At 40.7% G+C, this 26949-nt stretch overlaps 1 protein-coding gene across 2 annotated transcripts in view; it reads right to left on the bottom strand.

The window, feature by feature from the left end:
• Positions 1-24501, bottom strand: part of EGFR (epidermal growth factor receptor) — a 225378-nt gene extending 200877 nt beyond the window's left edge. The window contains exon 1 of one of the 2 annotated variants that reach the window (XM_054019159.1): positions 23978-24501. In XM_054019159.1, coding sequence (XP_053875134.1) covers positions 23978-24101 — 124 coding nt within the window. In that variant the 5' untranslated portion in view covers positions 24102-24501. The remainder of the gene's footprint in view (positions 1-23977) is intronic. The other variant, XM_054019158.1, reaches the window with a different exon arrangement.
• Between the last annotated feature and the right edge of the window lie 2448 nt (positions 24502-26949).

Raw genomic sequence — 26949 nt, 5'->3', positions numbered from 1 at the left:
TACAGTGAAGCGCTGCAGTGGTGCAGCTGTTCACTATTACTTCACAATGAAAATTCCTTGCAAAGACAAATCTGTGAGCCCGTACAAAGGTGCAGCAATGTGAAGGGTTAAATATAACTTAGCTGAAAAAAGAAAAAATAAGAATACACCCATGACTGGCTAAGTTTTTCTTTGTTACTGAATAGTTTCCATCTCCCTTAGGGCTCAATCTTGCCAATTGCTAAGTGCCCTCATAACCCATCGATTTCAACAGGAGTTTGCTCAGCCCCTTTCAGCTCACAGAACCTTTCAGGTCAGATTCCCAGTAAACAAAACTTCAGGTTTTTGCATCAGATCATCATCATTTTCTAAATGTTTATAAGAACCTTAAACAAAACATTACACTGTGATCTTTATATTTCTCAGCTAAAGAGGAGCCAGATCTTCTGCTGGCATAAATAAGCTTAGCTCCATTGAGCATATATAGGATCAACCATATTTTTTTTAAAGACATGAAATAAATTTTAATACCTAGCAGTTATCCTGGTAGAGTGACAACTGAAATAAAAACTAACAATAAAATTAATTGCAGGTGCATCAGGAATATCACATTTACATGTTTATCCACAGTTGATTTTGGCCTACAGCAAAAAACAAAAACAAAAAAAACAAAAAATGGATTTTCATTTTCAATATTAATTGGAAGAGAAAAAAATCCCAAAGATGTGAACTATTAAAATACATTTTTGTTATTGGATTGGGGGGGAGGGAAATTTGTAGTTAATCAGCGTGTGGTTCCACAGTTTATTTTTGTGCCTTTAATTACTCCATTACATATACAGGTTGCCAGACTTTATTAGGCTATGCTGTAGGTAGATAAATTAGAATGAATTTAATAAACTACAGATTATATAATCACATACCCATATTTTTAACACAGTGAACCATGTCTAATCCAAACAGAACCTTCAAGTTTATCAACAGAGGATTAATTTCACCAGACACAGAACAACTAAGCTTCAACTACTAGGGTTTCTGGGGCTATTAATACAGAGGATAATTGTGACTATGAGATTTCTTATGTAGTGTTAGGACCTGATTCTGAGAAATGCTGTGCATCCTTAACTTCAGTGGGAGTGGAGGTTTCTCACAGCCTGTCTCTTCGAATCAGGCCTTTAAATAAAAAGGTATTAGCATGTTAAAAAAATCCACATGTCCTGTGAAACAAACAAACAAGGTCCAGATCATGGAGCTAAATGGATTTAAGCCAGCTGAGGACCAAACGATTAAAATTATATCATTTAACCAGTTACCTGTTAACCTAGGTTGCGCCGACTGGCCTAGCGTGGCCGGGGCTGGGATCCCTCTGGCTGGCACGGGGTCACTGGGGTTAATGGTTAAGGTTGGTTAACAGTAAGCCTAATGCTTACCGGTTAACCAGTTAACCTTTTACATCCCTAATGGACACTGGACATATAAGGCTAGAATGGTGATATAACAAGTGGCACTGCCCTCAGGAACAGACATGGGAATGAGTTGCAATTTCAAGAGCCACAATTTGCATTGCTCTTCCCCCATTATGCCAGAATGGAAGTCATCTGGTACTGGTCTGTACCAGCAGCACCACCAGAAATAAAATAATGGTCTAGACCAGAAACAGGTGACTTCTCTTCAGGAACAAGAAGCAGAGAACAAATTACTTCCCCCTCCAGGATGGCTCAGCTCCATGGAACAGTACATTAGAGGACAAAGCCAGGCTTGGCTCATTTCTCACCTCTGTCCGTCCACACCTTGCCCATCTGAAAGGGAAATGGAGGAGTGGCCTCAGGGAAGATGCTGTCCTTCCTACACTGGGATCTGCAACATAGGTAGCCCACACTATGCTGTAAGGTCACACCTTATGCCCCCTTATGAACCCACTTAGAAGAGTGAGACAATATTAACTTTATTAATGTAAAACCTAAGTTCCCAGAAAAGAGGAATATTACAATAATATTTAAAAAAAAAAAAACACTTAATTGTGTGTCTATGCGTGCGCGTGCGCACACACACACACACACACACACTTTTTCAAGATACATCTCTTCTCCGATATAATGCTGTCCTCGGGAGCCAAAAAAATCTTACCACGTTATAGGTTAAACCGTGTTATATCGAACTTGCTTTGATCCGCCGGAGTGCGCAGCCCCACCCCCCCGGAGCACTGCTTTACCGCGTTATATCCAAATTCGTGTTATATCGGGTCTTGTTATATGGGGTAGAGGTGTACATGCAAAAAAATAATAAAAAACAAAGGTGTTTTTCCTAATCTTTTATCATCCTTATATCTTATCATGAATTTTTCCTCCTCCTTTCATACATAAAAGTTAAAAAGAGATTAATCCCTTTAGCCCATGTATTTTGTACTCAGGAATATGATTTCTATTTTATTTACAATTTCTAATGTTTCTTTTAAGGATTACTGAAAATATGTAATTGTGCAGGTAATCATAGGGAATACACAGATACTGCCCTTATAATTCTCTTTTGGCAATTTCATGGGAAATCCATTATTCTGATCTCTATATGGTCAAAAATCAGAGCATGTAGTGGATTTAATGCTTGAATTCAGGCCATCTTTCATAATAGGCTCCCCTCAAAGCAACTTTTCTTGCTGTATTTCTTCCATATGCCCACAGGTCACTGGAATATTATTTGACACACTAAACCAAAATTCCCTGCAGTTAAAGTAAATAAAACAAAACAAAAAAAACCCCAAACAATACATTTCTGATAAAACTTAAATTAATAAAAGTAGCACTTCATATAGTACAGAAACATTTTCTCCTAATGTTATACAGTAACTCCTTACTTAAAGTCGTCCTGGTTAACGTTGTTTCGTTGCTGATCAATTAGGGAACATGCTCGTTTAAAGTTGTGTAATGCTCCCTTCTAAGGTCGTTTGGCAGCCGCCTGCTTTGTCTACTGCTTGCAGGATGAGCAGCCCGTTGCAGTTAGCTGGTGGGGGCTTGAAACCTGGATGGACCAGCAGCCCCCTATCAGCTCCCCGCTCCCCTAAGTTCCCTGTGCAGCAGCTGCCTGCAGTTCAGCTGTGTCCCTCCCGCCACTGCCATGTGCTGCTCCTGCCCTCTGCCTTGGAGCTGCTCCCAGAGACTCCTGCTTGCTGTGCAGGGGGAAGGGAAGGAAGAGGGGAGCTAATGTCAGGGTGTCCCCCTCCCTCCTGCTCCTGCACCCCACTTACCCCATCTTCCATAGAGCAGGGGAGACACACCACGGCTCAAGAGGGAGGGAGCTTGCAGCAGCTGCCTTCTCAGCAAGCTGATCTAATTAACAAGGCAGTGTACTTAAAAGGGAAATGCGCATATCTCCCTCCATTCCTGCTGCCTTGTAGAGTGAGAGAGTTAAGCCTTGAGGGCTCAGCCAATTGCTAGTTCATCATTTAGCAGTAAGGGAAATATCCCACCCTCTGACTCTTCCACCTCAACCAAGTTTCACAATCATCATCACTGTGTACCAGTATTAAATTATTTGTTTAAAACTTATACTCTGTGTGTGTGTGTGTGTGTGTGTGTGTGTGTGTATAATATAGTCTTTTGTCTGGTGAAAAAAAAATTCCCTGAAACCTAACCCCCTCATTTACATTAATTCTCATGGGGAAATTGGATTCGCTTAACATCGTTTCGCTTAAAGTCGCATTTTTCAGGAACATAACTACAATGTTAAGTGAGGAGTTACTATATTGAGCTCAATTAATATGTAATTATGTGGGCTTTACACAGAGTTAAAGGTTATGCTAAAATACTTCAGACAATCCTAAAGGCTTCACAGCACACTGGCATGACAATTTGAGTCAGAACACTTGTTTCATTGTTCCACTGTCACATGAGATCTTTGCAAAAGGGTAAGGAAACAAGGAAGCTTACTCCTGTTAAGCCCACTGCTTTGAGATGAAAGGGGCTACAAAAATAAATTTCTGTTACTCTTCACTTTACCAATGAAGATCCAGTTTTTCTTCAATGAGCACAAATGATTGCTGTCTATATAAATGTACTGTTTGAGACCAATGCATATTAACCTATAAGCATCTCACATAACCAGTTTAGGGCCAGGTCTGAAGAAAAGCAGAGCAACACAATTCCTGCTCACTTCAGTGCGCAATGGCCATGCAGCATATATTGCTAGGAGACTACAATTGAAGTCTTCCATTTCATAGCAAAGAATATTACCATGTAGGTGAAAATGCAGTCCTGCTAGCTCAAGTGAACTGATTCACCGCATTAAACAGCACTAAAGCTTGTTAAATGCTTCTTCCCTGTTTTATTCCTTTCATTCATCCTCTAATCAACTCTATGCCAAAAACAGAGAAGGGACAGGTACTTCCTGGCTTTGAATGTTTCCTTATGAAAAAATCTTTTAGAATGTAATAGGATTAGGTCAATAGGGTTCTACAGAAATTATTCTAAATAATCTATTGAATTTAATAGCGATTAAATATCCTCTCGATAATTTTTGTGAATTATCATACAGAGTTTTATAGCATGAACATAATTCTCTATTCAATTCTACAGTAGTCCAAAAAACAAAAACAGAAGTTGTTTTCTACTGAATTCTATCGGATTAATCCATAAGAGCTGGTAGGGTTGAATACAGTTCATAAAGGTGAAAACTGGGGCTTTGCCCCAAATTCTATGTATAGGGCAGCACAGTTTACAGGAAAGAAGGTAGATTTTTGCCTTTGTTTTTCTGGATATCTTGGCCCAAATTCTATCTTTAATTACACTTATGTAACCTCATCATTTCATTGGGGCTACACCGGCTTAACTGAGGGAAGTACTTGGCCCTGTGTTTACATAACGTCATGCTACCGATTACTTAAAATCTTGAGTTCCATACCTGTGCACACTGTGGTACTGTTATCTAAAGCTAACAGCTGCCCATACAGCTGGTTGCTGCACAAGTAAATGTTTGCTATTCCGCCCTATAAAAGAAACCTCCCTCTATCAAACCAAAATAATCTTTCATTTTTTATTTTTGTTGCAGCAGACTTTAGTTCATGTCCATAACTAAGGGTACGTCTACACTGCAAAACAAAAACCGAACAAAACAAAACACCAGGCAGCAAATTTCAGAGCCCAGGTCAACTGACTCAGGCTTGTGGGGCTCGAGCTATTTTTAGCAGTGTAGACATTCCCACTTCGGTTGGAGCCTGGGCTCTGCGACCCATCCCCCTTGCCAGGCTCCAGTTCAAATGGGAACATCTACACTGCTATTTTTAGCCCTGTAGCGTGAACCAGTTGATCTGTGCCCTGAGACTCACTGCTCCAGGGCTTTTGGGGGTTTATTTTGCAGTGTAGACATAGTCCTTAGTTATGGACATGAACTAAAGGTTAAGAGGGTACCCCTAAACCAACAAACTTAATCTATTTTTGAATGCACCACATGGTATATAATCAGGAAATGCAGCTACAACGTACATATGTTTTAACAGGATGGGCCAGATGCTATTGCTGAACTTGGAACAACAAAACACAAAGCCTATCAAATGATCATCTAATCCCTGAGAAATTTCTCTTTAATGCTAACTTCTGACACACACTTTTAACTGCTGCTTTTACAGCAAATTCGAAAAACAACAAAAAACTTTCCCTCATTTTAAATCCTTGTTTTCTATGGCCCTGACTCAGCATGGCAATTAAGCACATGCCTAACTTTAAGTATGACAATAGTCCTATTGTCTTCAATGGGACTACTCATGAGTTTAAAGTTAAGCATGTTGCTTGGGTACCTTGCCAAAATGGGGTCCAAGATCATAGGGCACGATAAGCTATTCTTAGTAGTAAAGATTTGCACTATTATCCTTGGTAACTGCTTGGAGGATCAGACCAATAGTTAGAACTGCAATGGACCTAGTAGATCACGGGGTTTAACCCCAGCAAATGCAGGACAGAATCCCTCAGATAGAAGATTATTTCATAACCTGGATGGTGTCCATTCCGTTCTTTTCCAGGAAAACACACTCAGATTTGATGGATTCAAGTTTCATTACACCACATTTGTGTTATTAGCAACTTAAAGAAATCAAAGTGCAGACCACTAAACAAAAATGGACGTCACCTCATCCCTCAACCTATTTGTACATAAAATACCAAATAAATCCCCTCACTGTTTAAACCATGTGTGCCACTAGGAACATCTTTCATACAAATTAGCATCAAACTTCTGAGCTTTTCTATTTTTGGTGTTTCAAACTCCAAAAGCATTTTTTTTTAATTTACATATAAAACAGCTTTTAGAGGAAAGTATACCTCATACAATGCCAGTTTCATCACCAAGAGTACAGTAACTTAATTGGAAAGGTGGGGAGTTGTACTTTTAAAAGTATGCACATTTTCTCAAAATAAATTACAACTGTCAATGGGCTGTAATTTATTCAAATTATTATGTGCAAACACAGAAACATGACTTCTCATTTTCAAATCATGCTGCTTGACTATCTCTTCACGGACTATCAAAAACTGCTAGTGGAGCCCTGGTTGTAGGAAAGAAACAAACAATTAAGTCAGACTTCTGGGAGGTTCTGAAGGTTCTGGGGGGGCGGGGTTCTGTTTGTTTTTATAATTGTGTCTTAAGTATATGAACTGGATTTTTTTCAAGTTCAAAGCAAATTACCACACATGTTTAAATGCCTTTAATTAGATATATGCAACATTCACTGGCTTTTTTACAAATTTTTTTGCACAGACTATTGGGCTTTTTAGGCCCAAGCCCCGATAAGTTATTTAAATAGACTTTCTTAGTGAACTTCAGCCCACCCTACTGCTAGGTACTCTCTTGTTTTTGTAGTAGGTCCTAATAAATTCTGATACCCACTGTACTGCCAACTGCCCAAGATTCAACCACTGGTACTGTCCTCAACCTTAATGAACTTTGTTAAAGTGCTTTGATATTTGTTCAAATAAACTTTATTGAGATTTCAGGCAGATTACCAATGCAAATATGCCACAGCACACCTAACTAACTAGCAACAATGAAGTGTTGTAGCCCTGTCAGTCCTGGGGTATGAAAGAGACAAGGTGGGTGAGGTAATATCTTTTATTGGACCAACTTCTGTTGATGAGAGAAACATGCTTTTGAGCTCACCTGGAGGTGACCTGAAGAAGAGCTCTCTGTCAGCTCAAAAGCTTATGTTTCTCACCAACAGAAGTTGGTCCAAAAAAAGATATTATTACCTCAACCATCTTCTCTCTCTAGTGACAATGAAGGCACATATCTGGAGGGCAACTATTGAAGAGGTACAATGAAGGACTTAACACTTTGGGTGGTGTGGGAGAACATCAGCATGTGCATTACAAGCTATCAGCCCCAGAGAAAAAAGTTTGAAAGGCAGAAAATTGGCTTGAAGTTACCCTTTAGAGCGGTTTGTCTCAGCTCAGCAGGGGAAGAGTAGAAAATGGCATAGTATCTATGAAAAAATGACAATTTTCACTTTTTGTGAATATGAAGACATGTTTTTTGCAGGCTTCCCTGTGATGTGTAATGTGCCCCCAAAAAGGAACAAAAGCCTGATCCAAAATCTAATGAAGTCAATACTTGCATTGACTTTATTGGTCTTTGGATCAAACCCTGAGGGCCTTACGGTAACCTCCCACTGAAAAAAATTGCAGCAGGACAACAGAGGACACAGGACACTGACATTCACTTCTCATCATTTCCAGCTAGCTAATGCTCTTTGCAGAGAAGGAGGGATTTGAGCCCTGATTCTGCAAACACTTAGGCACGTGCTTAACTTTAATGCCCGAAATAGTGCCTGGCTGCACCATGGAGAAGGCACCAACTGCAGGAAGAGGAGCACCCAGACCAAGGCTGGCTCCAGGCACCAGCTTAACAAGCAGGTGCTTGGGGCGGCCAAGGGAGAGGGGCGGCACCTGCGGCAATTCGGGGGCAGCAGGTCCCTCACTCCCTCTAGGAGTGAAGGACCTGCCGCTGAACTGCTGCCGCCGATCGCGGCTTTTTTTTTTTTTTGCTTGGGGCGGCAGAAATGCTGGAACTGGCCCTGACCCAGACTACTAGATATACTGTTCCTGCAAGGTGCAGCCCTCCCGTCTCTGGCATCACATTTCGCTTAACGTTTGCCGATTAATATTAGCAGAGGTGGACTGGAAGTTATTGCTGCAAAGAACAGCATTAACATCTGCCAGAAATGCATAAGTATTTGCATAGAGCTTTTTTATCTGCTGATTTCAAAATGTTCCAAAATGGTAGGTAAACATTAGCTCTTTTACAGATTACTGTGGATGAAGATAGGGACGCCAAATGAAAATTGTTCCAGAGTCTAACTTTTTTCCTCCTTTTATTGCAGGTGTCAAAGAAATGCATTTATGTTTTTATATTATATAGCCTGATAAAAACTAGTAGCTGGAAAAAGCAACAGCCCTTTGTGCAACAGTAATAGCCGTGAATGGTTGTCTTCTTTTTGCATGAGTGCTATTAACAGTGACAAATGATTCCTCCTAATCCCAACATGGTTTGTCTGGACATATGTATTCTATTAATGCAGATACCCTTGGCTTCAGTTCTTTCCTAATAGTCACTGACGATTAAACTAAACATTAAGGATATGAAGAAACCTCATAAATTAAACAGTGCACAAGTCTTTGAGCTTTACCCAACTTCCTCTCCTACTCCAGGGGTTTCACATAAACTTCAAGACAGCATATTAATCTTATAGCTGGGTTATAAATGATAAGGTATTTTTCTAATTGAGTCTGCATTGGTTCTAAATCTTTACTACCTTATCTATGTTCTCCCTCCCCATCTCTCACCTCCCCCCACTGATAAGAGTTTACTGTATTGGAAACCTTTATTGTATTAACTACAACTTTATGTTTACTATAATGATGCTTTTCTGTATATACAGACATAGATGTCCCTTTTGCTGTGTCAAATAAAAGAGATATAGAAACTTAAAAAATAAGTTTTTACATGACTTTTGGTGCCTCAATTTGTTTGGGTGCTCAGTTTAAAATGCCTTAGTAGCATAAGGGCCCTACTGTCAATCAAACCCTAACCCTGCCCCTTGACCCATTAAGCCCCGCCCATTGACCCCTTAGTCCCTCCCATCTGTCATCGGAAGTCCCACCCTATGGGGGTATTACTTCCGGGGTCAAGGTGGCCACATGACCGGAAGCAAGCAATGCTGTCCCTTTGTAGGTGTTAGTATCAAGTATCACCAATGCTATCGGACTTGGGCTATTTCCCTGCTTGTGTGAACTAATTCTATACATATTTCCCTCATCACCATAGTATGCAAGTATCTTCCAGTAGTGCCGTAAGCAACCTGACAAACATCTGTCACGTGTGGTTTGTTCTCCCTCATCCTCTCTCCAGAGGGAAGATTTCCCATCACCTATGAACAGATGTCACATGATTGTTACTTAACCAGTCATGAGGAGGGGATGGGGGCAGCAGGGAATAGTAAGCATGAGAAAAATTTAAAAGGACATTAGAACTTATATTTTGTATCAATCGTAAGTTGATAAACAAGCTAAAATGTTTCCGTAATATTTTAGAATGCCAATTAAAGCACATTTAAAACACACATTCCACTGCAGGGTCAGTTTCCAATATTGCATCATTAAAAGCCTGAAAATGAAACGGACAATGAAACCAAAGTAAAACTGACAACTGATTTTTTTGTCCAAATTGAGAAAATGTTTAAACAAAGAATATGACTAATGACAAAACAAATTTTAAAATTCTTTCCTTCCCAATAACCTAAGGTGTTATTGGCAACATAGATAATTAACAGTGTTGGTGTAAGCTAGTCAATGGAGCTTTGCTGATTTACACTAGTTGAGTATCTGGCCCATAAATTTTAAGCTGACAGTGTCTTTTTTTTTTTTTTTTTTTTTTCAATAGAGGTATTACATTTATGGAATGAAAGTGTTATTTTGTATAATTACAAAAACACAGTTGATGGTGTTAATTTATTAAGGGAGCTGAAGAAGTTCATTGGAAAGCTCCGAAAGGTCAGAATTCTTACTGACAATTTTACAAATGCCTTTATCTAAATTTATGGACCATAAAGTCTAACAAATATGATTACCAGTGAGATACCATCATTTTCAATAACACAATGTTGCTCCAGAACAATCTATTTTATAAACCCATCTATTCTGGCTAGTTTGTTTACTCAGATAGAAGTAACACTCTTACTCCTTCTAAAATGACTGAGCATTTGAAACATTATTTGATAATAGTTTACAGGCAGAGTCCACTTTCCACTGTATGAAAAGAAGAAACAGTCTCAGAGTCTCTCTTGTAAATGCCAACGACTGGCTTATGTACTCTTTTCATGTAATTTAATAAATACAAAATATAGACAGTACATGAGCAGACAAGTATGGTATTTATGACCTAGAAATGCAGCTGGGGGAGAGGGGGGCAATTTATATCAGAGGGCAATACATTTTCTCCAAGAACTTTGATAAATTTTTGATACCAGCAGCTTCTTGGATGCCCTATGCTACCCTTAATTCATTAGGTTCATAATTAGTACCGGCCAGACACAAAAGAAACAGACACTTTGTTAATTAATGGTTAATTTTTACTCTTTTAATCCAGTTGGTAGTTTACATTAATTGAAGCACAACAGACTGCTGTTCAAGACTTAAAATACATTCATGGGAAGTACTAACCAACCCTTACTCTGGTGAGGGTCTATTCCCCTTACTTGTGCCCAAACAATTTTCCTGGTAGTGTCAAGGGGAATCATGTATGCGTATTGATGGAAGCAGCATATATACTGATGGAAAAAGAGACTCCAGAGAAGATGTTGCTGGATTACTTATTCTGGTATAGATATCTGTGACCAAATGATGCTGCCTAGGAGACGGTCTCATTAAAAAGTAAAAAAGAGAAAGAGAAAGAGAAAGAACAAGCTTTGAAATAATAAAATCATTAAACAAGAGCAGCTTGCAGAGCTTATTAAGAAGGAAACAGACTGAAAATACATTTTTTTCAAAAATAATTGCATCCCTTGTTGAAAATGGAAATGAGCGTGTGGTAATCCTTTCAAAATCTGAGGAAGTGCTCAAATTGATCCAGTAATAAGATGCATATCTAAAACCTGCATATTGAAGTAACATTTAGGACTTATCAACTAGCTAAAGCAAAGAAACGAAGAGCTAAAAAGTTTTTTTCCAGCCTTAACTCTCTGCCCATTCGAACTAGTCTGGTTATTCTCTGCAAACAATGGGCTCTCAATTTTTAACTCAATTGAACTCACTGGCTTACTCCTGATTTACACTGGTGCAGCTTTTTTTTTTTTTTTAATTTGCTCCCACAGAAACAATATTGTGAATGGTGTCTAGTTATTGCATTGGTCTCAGTAAAGTGCATGATATGATCTTTCATGTTATATATGCGCTTCATTCACTCTGTTGGACAAAGTGGATGCCTAAATCTAATCTAACTTCCTCTAGTCAGATCATTACATGAAGTTTTAAATACAGGTTATGTTCCTTTGTGAATTTACCCATGGCATAATGAAATTCAAAATATGTAAAGTAAATAAAGATTGCTTTGGCATTCTTATGGAATTTGCACTACCATCTCATCCTTTCTCTGGCAAATGTGCATGCAGTCATTGAAAATCTACGTTGTTTTGCTTTTTGGATAGTGGAAGTCTTTAAAGTAAGAACAAATGACCAGCTATATGGGTCAACACTCGTATAGCTAATAAATTTGAGAGTAAAATATGTTTCTGCTCCATACATAGTAACTTCTATTCACATTGTATACAATCTTGTGTTAGACACCTGATACAACACACACGCACACACAAATTCTTAATTTTACATTGACATCCTATTACAGTAGTTAGTGTGTTAACAGGGATGGAATTAAAGTTATCTGACAGTGTATTATCAGTGTCAATCACAACATAGTGAAGTAGCACTTTTGGAATATACCACCACCAAAGACACCTGTCTATATTAAGAACTATAGGCCCACATCTTGCAAGTTGCTCAGTGTGAGCAGACCCGGTCCTCAAGCAGAGCCCCAATGGCTTAAATGGGGCTCCACCTACACAGAACAGCTTGCAGGATCAGGACCTCACTGTCCATAAAATTTCAATTTAAAAATATGTCTTTTGTAATTTAGGACAGGCCAGAGAAAAGAAAAACAAAATTGGAAGTCACAACAAAAACTGACCAGTCTGAATAGAACTAAACAAAATGAATCCTTTTTTAAAAAAGCAGGAGGATTAAGTTTCAGCCTTATGGGAAGTTGAGTTATAACATCAAACGAAGTTTAAAAATGGAAATAGTAACTGGCTCGTGGCTAAAAGCACCAAATTCTTGTTCTGTCATTCCATAATAGTGCACTTTGCCAAATGAATAGTCACTACTGCAATTTCATTTAATACACATTTGGGGGAGTTTTCTGTTTGTTTGTTTGTTTAAAGTTCTGTGTTCACTTGCCATAACAGACAATATTAATCCACCACGTGCCTCCAAAATGAAAAATGTATACTTAAATTTGCCAAGTTATAGTTGTATCTACTTTTTTTTTTTTTTTATTTATTAACACACACACACACCATGGCCTCATTTTCCAGCTAAAATGCTGAAAATAATAAGGAGTTTAGCAGATTTATGCTGCAGGCATTCAAGTATGAGAAAGGAATCCAACCTGAACTTCTGTTTGTGAAAGAAATATTATCCACATATAGAAATAATATATTTTCATATGGCACTGAAAGCTTGTTTTCCTTAATTTTCTTACAAATCTACAATCTTAAATTGGAATCCTCAATGTCTTAACTGTAAATTAGCTGATATCATTTAAGTTATATTAAGGGGAAAGAAGCAGGCAGGGAGAATGAGGAAATAGAAGACAAATCTCCAGGGATTAGGTATGCAGACGATGCTGATCCCCCACTCCCACCCTATAGGGGCCCAAGTCCTACCTGTTATACCACAGCAAAACCACAGTATTTCTAGGAAACAAAAAGCAAGCTCAACCTTTATATCTCGAAACATCTTGGGAAAGTGTTGCTGTCACCAGAAGTCCAATCAGGACAATAGAAGTTGGAGATGGAAGAGACCTGATTGATCATGGAGCACATCCTCTTGGAAGCACTAAAGATAATACATACCTCACATACACACATTAGAGAAAGGATTAATCTGATAATAGATTGATAATGCACTGCTTCACTTGGAGCATCATAAACAACCGAGGCAACAGTGTAAGCAGGACATCTAATAGTACAGCAATTGCAGGAAAAAAAGAGAAACTTGCCTGAGAATTCTCAAAAATTATAAAAATGTAAGTAGGAGCGGGAAAGCATTTTCACAGTCAAAATTTTGTTTACTGAAAAGTGAAAATTCAACCATAGGCTGATGATAGAATACTGCACCCTCTGTACAAAAAAAAGTGTACATGTTTATTTTAATGTAAGCCTTTGCTAAGTGACTTTGATTCAAAATGTGACACAGTATTCCAGCAGCAACCCTCCTAACCACATCGATTCTAAAGGACACAGTAAATAACGTGAGATATGTGACGTGCCATGCTATTTGTGGAGGTTGTCTCCTTTACTAGCAGTCATTTACTCATCCAAATGAGTTGTAATATGTGTTCCAATCTGAATCATGGAAACTAGCCACTGATTTGTGTAAGTAACTTCTTACTTCTTTGCTGAAGGCATTGTTGAAATAACTGACCCAACTGCTAAAACAAGCTTCTTCCCCCAGCCTTGCCTCATTCCCTTTCAGTTTTACATACCTCCACATATTGGATCAGTCTCAGGAAACCCACATGAATTTGCTGCACAAATTCATTTCAAAGATACGCTTCTACTCTCAAACATGCAGTTTAAAAACAGAGACTCACAACTTGTTAAAATATGTGTGCAATCAAAAAAATGTAGCATTTTCAAGACCAAATGATCATTTAGACTGGATTTATTCACAGAACCATCAGCAGCAATAAATGGAAATAAGTGCATAGAACTTGGAAAGAAGTATTAACTATTCTGCATGCAGGGCAAATTCTACTCTCAGATGTGCACACAATTTTCATTGAATCTAATCAGCAGTGTGCATGCATATCGAAACTCAGAAACTGACATATCTAGTTGCCATGGTAATACAAATAATAGAGTAATATTTTGTTTAAGGGACCAAATCACTGAAGTCAGAACTACCATTAAAACTATATTGCATTTACAGTAGAAGAGTGATTTAGGAGTAAATTCAAACCTGATGTGAGTAGGCAGCTGCCTACACCAGCCTGGAATTTGGCTCTTCAATTACAATTCTCTATTATTTAAATATCCACAGGAGACTCTCTTATTGGTTCTTAAAGTTTTTTATCATAATCCCCTATCAGCAGTTGCAATGAGGATACAGAAATAGAATTTTTGCATATGATAGGATTTAATGTGTTTTGGTTGTAAGATTTCAAACCCGGCATATCCATGAGAGCTCTCCTTATGAGGTTGATTATTAGTTATATTGTGGTAGTGCTCAAAGATCCAGTCAGGCGATGGGAACTCCTTGTGATAGAAGCTATACAAACACATAGAAGTACACAGTCCTTGCAAGCCCAGCAAATACTAAAACAGACGTTACATGTGTGCACCAGTGGAAATAGAGCGCTGAATGAAATATATATCATTTCAAAGCTTGACAATAAGCATAACTGGAGAAGTAGGAGGTGGGTTACATTAAAATGACAGACAGTGTTGATTAGTAGTTAGAGCAGGGGTCAGCAACCTTTCAGAAGTGGTGTGCCGAGTCTTCATGTATTCACTCTAACTTAAGGTTCTGCGTGCCAGTAATACATGTTAACGTTTTTAGAAGGTCTCTTTCTATAAGTCTATAATATATAACTAAACTATTGTTGTATGTAAAGTAAATATGTTTTTTTAAATGTTTAAGATGATTCATTTAAAATTAAATTAAAATGCAGAGCCCCCCGGACCGGTGGCAGTGTGAGTGTGAGTGAAAATCAGCTTGCATGCCGCCTTTGGCACGCATGCCATAGGTTGCCTGCCCCTGAGTTAGCGCATGGGGCTGGAGGCCAAAATCCTAAATCTCAGCTCTCCCCAATCTCTCTGTGCCTCAGATTCCAAATTTGCCAATAGGCAAAACAATACTTAGCTACCTAAGAGAGGAATTGTGAAGGTTACATTGCCTCTTTGCCAAGCAGTAGCAGATTGCCAGGGCCTTGCAGGTCAGTTACCCATTTGGAGCATAAACTGATGTAGAATCAAATATTATCTTCCTGTAATATGTTTATTTACAAAGTGCACTCAAGTAAATAGTGTTTCACTGAACAGGACACAGGTAATTCTCTTTGTGCAGAAACCTCAAGTAAATCACCATTGCCCTGTCCACTGAGCAGCTGATTTGTGCCCTTTTCTTCCCCTCCCCTGAGCCTCACAGCTTCATAGTCTCTTCTTCCCTTCCCAGCACCCAACATTTACACCCAAGACATCTCTAGGGATGTGTCTACACTACAAAATTAAGTCAACCTAAGTTATGTTGATGTACAAACCACCGCAGTGATTAAATCACTTTTGCATGTCCACACTACGCTCCTCGTGTTGGCGTGGTGCATCCTGACCAGGAACACTTGCACCGGTTTAACTATCGGTGTAAAGCATTGTGGGATGGCTTCTGAAAGGCAGCAACAGTCGATGAAAGCAATGCAGTGTCTACACTGACACTGGGTCGATCTAATTACATTAACTTAAGCTCTCATGGAGGTGGAGTTAAGTCAGTGTAATCAGCGAGTGGGAGCTACATTTTAGTGACATAAATTTAGTGACATTTAGGTTGACATAAGCTGTCTTATGTTGACCTAACTCTGTAGTGTAGACAAGGCTAGGCAAAGCTATGTCAGTCAGGGGTGTGATTTGTGACTGATAACTGTGCGGGCCAAAGCTTCCAGTGTTTGTCCAGTATAGCTTGTTTTGCTTGGAGGGGAGAAAGGGGGACAGGAATACACCATATCGGCAAAAGCGCAGTTTTGCCCATATAAGCTGTGTCCACACTAGGAACACTTTGCAAATATAGGGATACGTCCAGACTACCCGCCGAATCGGCGGGTAGTAATCGATCTATCGGGGATCGATATATCGCGTCTCGTCTAGACGTGATATATCGATCCCCGAACGCGCTCCCGTTGACTCTGGAACTCCACCAGGGTGAGTGGCGGTAGCGGAGTCGACGGGGGAGCCGCGGCTGTCGATCCCGTGCTGTGAGGATGGGAGGTAAATTGAAATAAGATACATCGACTTCAACTACACTATTCCCGTAGCTGAAGTTGCGTATCTTACATTGACACCCCGCCCCCACCCCCAGTATAGACCAGCCCTAGTAGACCAGTGTAGCTATAGCAGCAGAGTGCTCCTAGGGTAGACCTGGCCTAAAGCTCCTAAAGAGACCATATGGCCTGAAAGGAGTCTGGGTGCCTACCCTCCTTGTGTAGCTGCTCTGCAACACAAAGGAACTGCAAAGCCTAAACTATCAGACAACCCACCTTTCTATACCCTTAGAGACCTTTAACACACCATTATTGAGTCTTGGGATGCAGTTAACGAGTGCTTATACATCAGTGACCGCTAATGTGCAAGCCATTAGCACTTTCCACAGCAATTAGTTACTTAAATGTTTGCATTATACCGAGAAGATGTCACTTATATATAAAGGCCATCGAAATAGCAAGTATTCTATTTTTTGGTAATTAAAATGCAGAAACAAGCACTTCAGATTTTGTATACATTTGCACTTATCTTATATATTGGTATATACATATGAACACACGGATACTCACTTTCATATGTGTAGACATACATAGTAACACAGTAGAGGAGGCTAGTTAAAATACCAACTTAATAGGAGTAGGAGCCGGGCATCTGTCAGAGATGGAGCTGTCAGCAGGCAAAACACATGCAGTGTTTTAAACACACACACACCAGTTCAATTTACATAAATTGAGCATTGTCTACTATCAATATTTTGTTCCTCAAATGCACTTAGGCTGTAGTGTAGACATAACCTATGTCAGCAAAATATGTTCCATTCTATATGCATCCGAAGAAGTGGGCTGTAGTCCACGAAAGCTTATGCTCTAATAAATTTGTTAGTCTCTAAGGTGCCACAAGTACTCCTGTTCTTCTTTTTGCGGATACAGACTAACACGACTGTTACTCTGAAACTTAGCAAAATATATGTCACTCGGGGTGTGAATATTACACACACACACACACACACACCCCCTAAGCAACATAAGTTACACCAATGAAAGTGTTTGTGTGCACAGCTTCTCCCGCTGACATAGCTTATGCCGCTTGCGAAGGTGTTTTTTTTGTTCACCTAGAGTGTCTTCACCAGACTCGCTGCAGCGGCACAGCTGTATCAGTACAGCTGCGCCGCTGCACGTATCGATATACCCTTAGTATAACTATTTGCAGCAAGTATCAGAGGGGTAGCCATGTTAGTCTGAATCTGTAAAAAGCAACAGAGAGTCCTGTGGCACCTTTGAGACTAACAGAAGTATTGGGAGCATAAGCTTTCGTGGGTAGGCAGCCTCTGGAGATTTCCATTACTTGCATCTGAAGAAGTGAGGTGCTTACCCACGAAAGCTTATGCTCTCAATACTTCTGTTAGTCTCAAAGGTGCCACAGGACCCTCTGTTCCTATTTGCAGCAAGTGCACTTATAAGTTTGGTTGCCAATTGACATTGCCTTCTTTGTTGATTATGGTTATAAGAAGGCTATTTTCCTTTAAATGAGAAAACTAATGAATAGATTCCTCAACCCTGTATTTTGCAAGCACTTGTGCTCAGGCTAAAGGAGCAAAAATTGAGAGCTCTTGTTAAGTTATTGGCAGCACAACTCTGCCACCCATACGCACACGTTTTCCCTGTGAGGAAAACAGACAAGGTATGTCATAGTTGGATCAGTAAATAAGCAATCTTCTTGCAATATAACCAGACAATTACTTATTTTGATAGGGCCCCATTCTACATACATTAACTCACACACACGGCGGCCAATTCTGCCACCTTTATTCCTGCCGAATGTTACCTCGCTCCCAAAATATTTGCAGAATGAGTACTACTCAGTATGATTAAGGTGGCAGAATTAGGCCCTAAATAAGGAAGTATTATAGTCTATTTTGACATAGCTGAAAGCCAAGAATTACAGTATCAGAGAAGTGTTATAGCAAACCATTTAATATAGGCAGAAACAGTATCAGACTTCATACTGCACACACTAACCAAATAGCACTATTGTCCTTCCTTGCAGTAAGGTGCATGTGAAAAACAAACAAAGTAAAAATGATATGAGTTAAAGGGTGAAATCATGTGTTATAATAAGTCTAACAAAGATTGTCAACTCAACATGTCAGAGTCCAAATGAGGTATCAAGTAACAGACTCCCACAACATGTACCATGACCTCATGGCCATAAAGTGCAAAGTGAAACTCAACTGAATGTTGTGTGTCTGGACCAACATAAACCTGATAGAACTCTCTCACCAGCCCTTAATGTCTTTATGCTTTTCATGGAATCATTAAAGCTGATAAGGATGAATGACAGCATTGCTTAAGAGGGGATGACTTGCAATGAATCGTATCTATGAAGGCTTTTATACCACCTTCATCATCAGGATGTCTAGACTGTGTTTGGCCATTCTTATATGACAAGCGAGTTCTGGAGTTAAGGGCCCCTCACGTAATATCACATCACTGACCACTTATGCTAATTGCAACTGTGGCACAACAGCCTGGGAAGAGAAGCAGACTTTCTGGCTGACAGCTATAGCAGCTCACGCATCACCAGTACAACAGCTATGTGTGAAGCACTGCTTAGGAGGTAGACACACTGGATTCCACGCTACCTTTAGTTTCCAAATGGTCTTTAGAAGTAACCTGAAATAGAAAACATTACTGTGGTCTAATTTTGAGATGAGAAAGGCATGAATAATTGTAGCAAAATCCTATTCATGGCAATAGCAACTATATAAGTATCAAGAGGCAACTGCAGATCTAACATGATGGCCCTATTGCAAATCTGCATAACAAAAAGCTGGCACACTCTTTCCAGCATGGGGGCAAATAAGATCTTTGCCATCTTTTTTAATAGCTTTCACATTATGCCAGCATTACCAGAGTCTTGGCAGGTTGAAACTCAAAAAAGCTGAGACTAAATTTTGATTGTTCTGGATAGGAGGTTATTTCTACAGGGTAGAAACTCGCCTTCTAAAATGCAATTAGGGGGAAATTCCTGTAATTGTAAATCAGGAATATTCATTATGTGTATGATATAAAGGCAAATAAGATGACATACTGATTATTAATTTTGCATATTTGTGAACTTAGTACATTTCTTAAATACAATATTTATTAATACAAGCTGATTGTACCTCCTGATGCACATATGCATCACCAAGACTTGGAATAACCCAAGCACCACTGGGAATATGAGCAACTTCTATGCCAAACCAATTCATCAAGATACAGGCAATCTGATGAAAGTGAGTTAAGGCAGGCATGTACGTTCACTATGCTTGTTCTTGAAGAGTTACAAAACAAAGTAAGGTTTGATCTAAAAGGGAACATGGAAGAACTGTAGCATTATGAACAAACTGGTTGGACCAGTCACTTATACTGCTGCCTAAAACTGGTCTATCAAAGATTACAGCAAACGCACATACCCAAATGCAAGAGCCAGCCATCAGAAACGTCATGAGATTGTCTGACACTCCATGAAGGAGTTTGTCTCCCTAAATTAATAAATGGATTACAATGGATTTAGACTAGTCTCAAGGGCAAGTATCTTTTTCTTTATTGTATGTAAAGCACTTAATACACTGTTGTTGCAATAAATAATATATTAGCATTTTTTACCCTCAGCAATGCATATATTTTATTCATTTCTATATATTTCCTATAGTTATTCTTAATTTAAGGCCCAATCTTTTGTTGAGAGTAATTTTGCTCACACAAGGATTTTAATCTGACCATTTTTGCCAGAAGCATAGCTTGAGGATGAAAACCAAGGGCTACATATGATATACATTTGGCTGCACCTTTACTGCTATATGTTTCCCTCCTTACATATGAGAAATTCCTTGAAGGTAATTAAATTTTTGCACTAAGGCTGGGGGTAAAATATGGTCCTAAGTGGATTGATGTACATTTGTGTTGTTTGTTTTTAAACAGGTAGGATTAAGCTTTTCATACATAAGGTACCAGAATAAGGTCTGATCAACACACAGTTTTTGAACAATTTATGTTGTTTTATCAAAATAAGCTATACTAATATACACACTTTTATGCTGGTATAACCACATCTGCACCAGGGTTTGCACCAATTTAACAATATCAGTTTCTAAACCAATACAGTTAATTTGTTACAAAAAGTATTTGTGTGTAGACAAACCCATAGATGTTAAAAGGTCTCAGAGTAGCAGCCGTGTTAGTTTGTATCCGCAAAAAGAAGAACAGGAGTACTTGTGGCACCTTAGAGACTAAGGTGCCACAAGTACTCCTGTTCTTCTTTTTGCAGATGTTAAAAGGGCATTCCACCTTCTTTTCTTATGCAAAACTATCATTGCAAGTCAATGGGAATTCTGTGCTAGAATATAGCGTAATATATGGCTCTGATACAAATCTGGGACCATATAATATCCTTGACCCATACATGCAATTCCCATTGGTATCTGGTAGACAGATGACAATATATGACCCAAAAGTTGTAAAAGAAACTTTTACCATTGGTTTAGCAGTATAAAGCAAAATTTGAACATGAGTAAAACATTTTGTTCTGTGCAGTATACAGAATAATCTAAAAGACACCATAAACATGCATACTAATATACATTTAGTGATGTACAAATGTTGCAGTGTATTGAACATGTGTTTTTTATTTCATATTAAAATGAATAAATGAAAAACCCTTAAGAAAAGTAGAGATCCAAAACACCAGACACTATGGGAAACCGAAGAGAACCTCTGTAGTTAATGAGTTGCCCAATATTTTGCCTTGCACATTCCCAGTGTATAATACTGTGCTCACATGAATGGTTGACCACTGAAAATCAAAACTAACCTGATGTACAATACAGTGGAAAGCAGGTTATCTGAATTGCAGTGCTACCACTGATTTGTCAGTTACACTTCAGTTTGCTATTGATGAAGTGCACTAGACAATAACTGGCACGACTATTACTGGAAATTACTACTATTAAAACTATTACTGTGACTGGATTGGTGAAAATGCATGTTAGCTTCACTGTTGTGTTAATCTGGGTTTACACCAGACAGATTCTGATCTTGGAGTGTTTACATTTTCAATCATTCTGTTTTGTTTGGTTTTGGAATGTTCATGATTCCTTTTTTATTATTAAAACGTCAACAACATTAATAATAAATTCAGTTGTCTCTCAGCTGTATTGAAATTTGTTTTTAATTCTCAAAGTTTGGAGAAAGATATAATTTTATAAAAAATTGACGTTGAAGTCATCTCCTTAACCAAAACTTAAAGTTGTACATTTTTGGCACTCTAATGAGCACTGTACTAGCATCAGCACTTTGTATAGTAAAGAAGTGACATTCAGTTAAAATTTTTAAAAAGTGAATGCTCAGAAGTACATCCAATTTAAAATGTCTCAGATGCATCATTTTAGTTTACTGTAGCACTTCATCAGTTTGTATTGCTGCACAAATTCATTACAATATATTTGGATTTACAGTCAGGGCAGGGGTGCTGTATCGGTTTTTATAGTTGGGCGGCTGAAAGCAGAAACTGTGTATTTGGTTGTTGTTACTACTTCAAGCCAGGGGGTGCTGCAGCACCCCCAACATCCCTAATTCCAGCACCCAGGATATGTGGTATCAAAAGGATGATCCCATGTACCTGATTCTGGAGTCGTGATGATGGTCTGATCTATCATCCACCCATTACTTTGAAAGAAACGTTAAAATTTGGAATTGCTATTTTATAATTCTCAAATGAGGATTCATCCTGTATCATTCACGTCAATGGTAATTTTACCAATTAATTCAATGGAAGCAGTAAAACACGCCACCAAAAAGCACTCTTCTGCTGCTCACCTTTAGTGATCATACATTACAGTGAACTATCAGGCAACTGGCATTTTGAAGATGGCATACTGCGTTTTATCTTTGTCAACGGGTCTAACTCTCCTGGTGTGAAAAGCTACTGCCAAACAATTATACAGTGGAAAAAAAAAACTCGTTATCACTTCTTTACTGCTATTTAATAGATTGGGGTCCTGGTCCATACCTAGGGCTCCTAGACAGGACAGTAATACCAATAAAACAATAACAATTGCTACCTCTTAATACTATAGCCTTTAGTATTACCCTTACACCTAAACTCAGTCTGTGTTTCAAAACAATTTTATCTGAGCTGCACAATCACAGCAAACGGAGTCAACTCCCCCCCAAACCCTGCCCTCGTTACATCAACAACAGGTACGAACTTGCTTCTTGGAACCAGAGTGTCTCTTGATTTCAAGATTGTGTAATTAGCTTTTCTAAAAGGCGTGTTTCTCCTTTTCAAAGATGGTTTTATTGTCCAGAGTCACGAAATGCAAACTCACTTATGCTCAGCTCTTCTAAAAGACTTTCTACAACTATCAGATCTTTTCTCAAGCGATTTTTTTTAACAAAAATCTGCATTGTGTTGTTGTTGTTGTTGGAGGATTTCCAAGATAAAGACGATTTTCCCTGGAACTGAAATTGGCTGTCTGCTCTTGAAACTTACAAAAAAAAGGGGCGGGGGGAAGGGTTGACCAGCCAGAAGCTGTTTTTCTCCCAACACTGAAAACGGTTCCTTAACGTATTAAAATCTTGCAATAAACTAGTCTACACAGTTTTCAATATGCACAGATCAGTGCAGGGGATAAGAAGAGAAACAGCAAGCGTAGCTGACAGTAAGAGACATGCAGTTCATTCATAAAGGTTGCCAATTTGTTTAGACTGGGCACCACACGTACAAGTGCTTCCCGTTTTTAAGAAGAGTGGGAGGAATGGACACACATTGAGCTTTTTCCTTGGTGTATTTCTGCCGGACAGATAAACAATGCTCACGAAACGATCAGGAGCAGGTGAGAATGACTAGCGAAGAGACCAACATCACTGCAGTTATAAAACTTAGGCTTGCATGGAACATGAGTTATTTGGCTCAGGCATGCATGTGAATCATTCGTGGCTCCCCCCCCCTCCCAATGTTGTATTAGTTACGGGAAGACGATAATAAGCCTGGGGCAGTAACCCCTTAGTAGGGCAACCTAACCTCTTGTGAAACCGACACAGCAGCCTGCCACTGCTTCTCCCCTCGTGGCTTATTACCCCACCACCGATGCTCCCGAAAGGCACTAAAACACTTCCAAGTATATTGACAAGATGTGCACGCGGACACGCCGGGAGGGTTTGCTTGACCAAGCTGCCTAGGAAACGCATCGGGCCAGGTGCTGCTGGGTCACACCCCGGCAGCCCCGCGTGCGGAACCAAGCCAGGGCAGAACGTGGCCTCCTAGTCAGTAAAGGGGAGAGTGGGAGCTAACAGAGGTGCCGATAAAATCGGGGACGTTTTGTCTTCAGCCAGCCTAGGAGATCGCAGCGCGGTGTGATTACTAGGTGAGGGGGAAGGACGTGCCATGGCTTTTCTCCCCCTCCCCCGAGAAAGTAAGCCCCAAACTCAGGAAGTGGCCCGCTGCGAAGCTGTCACAGCGCGGCTAAGGAGTTGGGACATTGCCCCCCTGGCCCTGACAGCGCAGCGCTGGAGGAGCGCCAGCCGGCGCCCGGAACTCCAGCTATGGAGCCGGAGGAAAAGTTTAAAGCTTCCCCGCCCCCCAGCCCTGGAGGCAGCGGGGCTCCTTCCCTCTCCCCCCGAGCCGCCCCCCGCTCCCCACAGCGCGGCCAGCCCCACGGGGCGCGATCGGTACCTTTCTTCTTCTCCACTGCGGCGCTGAGGCAGAAGCAGGCGAGGAGCAGCACCAGGACAGCGGCTCTCCCGGCCCGGAGACGCCCGCTGGCTGCTGCCCGGAGCCGGCGGCTCCAGTCCCCCATCCCGGACTGGGAAATAATCCCCGGGGCTCGGCGCGGCTCTTTCCTCGTCCCTCCGGCGGCGCTCAGCTCCTCTCCCCGGGTCCGCGCCCCGCGGCTCTGCAGACCATGCTGAGCTGCTACCCGGGCACCAGGCGGCGGCGGCGGCGCCGGGACTAAGGGGCTCCGCGCTCCCCGGCGGCTGGCAGCGGCTCCCACCCCACGTGCGTGGCAGAGAAAGTGCCCGGGGTCTGGCGGGAGCCGGCGGCTGCTCCCGGGTCTCCTCCTCCGGCGGTGGCTGCGCGCCCGGGGCTGAGGGGAGCTGACGGCTCAGGCAAGAGGCAGCTCCGCACTCTCCCCCTCCTCCTAACTCCTCCGCTCGCAGCAAAACTTTCCCCGCACGCAGCGAGCAAGCCAGCCGTGCTCAGGGGTTCCCTCTGGGGAATCCGCCCGCCCACGAGGGGGCGGGCCGGCGGGGATAGGGGCGGGGATGAGCAGGGGGAGGAGGCGGCCGTGGTGGCGCCTCGCCCTGCTGGGTTCCAGGTGAGGGGCTGGCCGGGGAGCTCACCTGCCCGGGGGCCGGGGAGGAAGCTAGGGAAATTCCCTTCCCCAGTCTCCCCAGGCCCTGGCTCCAGCTGTCCCACCCCTGCCCAGCCAGGGCATCTCTCCCCTCAGCTGGAGCCTGCCGCTTGCATTAGCATTTGCTAAAGAGAAGATCGCACCTTAGCTCTGGCTGCAGCTTTGCAGCCCTGCCCGCCAGCAGCCCCCTACCTGGGAAGGGCAGGAATAAAGCTCTGCCTCAAGTCTCCCTGTTTCATCAATAGGCGGCAGAGTAAGCTAGGCACTACTGGGAAACGCTTAGAAGGGAAGCCAAGAGAGGACTGGAGCCCCACTCGCGTGCACATTCGCTCGCTCTCTTTTTCGGCGGTTACACGAGATGTGGCCTGACTTTGTTGGACCTTCCTACTTTACACCTCTGTAAGTAAACGCAGGATCAGCCCTCCTCTCTGAGTGTGAGAGAGTAGGATGGCTGGCAAAAGCGAACTGGCAAATCTAGTCTCCTATGTTCTTGAGGAGGCGAGAATGGAAACAAGTTACTGAGCAACTCTATCAGAAAACAAAAGGCTGATACGGAGCAATTGTGGGTGATTGAGGTGGGAGGCTAAAACCAGTCGGTCGCTCCTTTGCTTTCAAAGGAGAGATTTGCAGATGAACTTCTTAAAAAACGCCAACAGAGCTTTATAAAGGACCTCATAGGGAAAAGTCAGTTAATCAATAATTACCTTGTGAAGTTAATGTTTGAAAAGGTTATGACATAGCACTAGATCTTGGAGTTTTGTTACTGGCTTCTATGGGACTGATCCTGTTCCCATTGTGTGCATTTTACCCCAAAACACTTTAAGGAGTTTGTGTGAGAGAGAAAAAAATGAAGACAAACTACATTATTTCTATGCATCCTTTCTTCCCCCAGTAACTCACAGTCACATTGGCACTGATCCTACTTGCGACTAATTTTTTTTGCTATACTGTATGCTTCTGTTCCTGTTTTGACCTGGATCTTCCAATCTTTATACAACCCAAAAATCCTCAAAAATCATGAGAAGTGTTACGTGATTAAGGAATACTGAATTAAACAAAAATAATTAAATCTTTGTTTTGTATTACTGTATTTTTCCTTGTACAAACCATTATACATACATACACACACACCCACACCACGGTAAATGATGTTTTTATATGGCAAGCTACCTCCTTGAAGATAGTGCAAGAATAATTTATTTAATGCAGACTGTTAGCCTCCTGAGTGCTAACTTGGTTATATTTGGCAATAGGACCAGACATTAACAGGGTTCACCAAAAACCAAATAAACCCCAAACCAATTCTGCAGGTAAATATATATATTCAGACAGTATAAAGATACCATTTACAAAAAATAATTAAGGGTTATTGGCTTTTTAAAAATAAAGAACAAAGGAAATCAAAAAAGTGATGACTGAAAAACAAACTAAACAAAAGAAAGAGAAACCAACTCCAAAACATGAACCCAATAAAAGAACACACAGTCCTAGGTGTTGAAAGTGTTTTACATTCTGGTTGTGAAACCATCTGCAATTCTGAGCTGGAGCATTTCACATCTACTTTATCTATGGTCAATCGTCTTTTCTATGTGAATTTGTATGAAACTGACTGATCATGAGTGAACGCCCATCTCACTTCTGACCTAAACTGAAGGCCAATGGAAGTCTAAAGGCATGTCTACACTGTACACTCTTTATGGTGGCATGTAGAGTATATATAATATACACCCCCTTAGCATGTGTATGAATAGCAGTGGAGACAGTGAGGCACTGCTTAGGCAAGTAGAGTGTAGACATGCCTGAACTCTGTGGGTACGTACCCTACACAGCTCTCTTCTCTACATGCTCAAGCAATGTCTCCCCCACATATAGTGCTATTTTTAGCAGTGTAGGGACCTGCTACATCTCCACTGTTGGAATCTTTCCCATCACACGGAAAGGCTCTAGCAACAAGGAAAAGGCATGGAGGAGACAGTGAAGGAAGGCTTCAGAAGTTTATCATTGCCAGAGCCTTTCCCCACCACAGCTGCCTCCCCTCTGCCGCAGCCTTTCATTGCCATGTATAGCTACACACCACATGTATGCAGCTTGCTTTTCATTATAGCCTGTAGTTACACATACCCTATATGCCACCACTAGTGGTGTGCAGTGTAGATGTAGCCTCATAAAATTCCCCCATAAGTTATCCTTTCTCCTACTGCAAATGTTCAACTCATTTTCCGTGTGGGAAAGGCTCCTTCAGCACTGACACTATGGAGTTGTATAGCAAGCTGCTATTAATTTTTTTCCTGCC

This window comes from Malaclemys terrapin, chromosome 2, assembly GCF_027887155.1.
Source record: "Malaclemys terrapin pileata isolate rMalTer1 chromosome 2, rMalTer1.hap1, whole genome shotgun sequence".
NCBI lineage: Eukaryota > Metazoa > Chordata > Testudines > Emydidae > Malaclemys > Malaclemys terrapin.
This window is presented reverse-complemented; position numbering and strand designations above follow the sequence as displayed.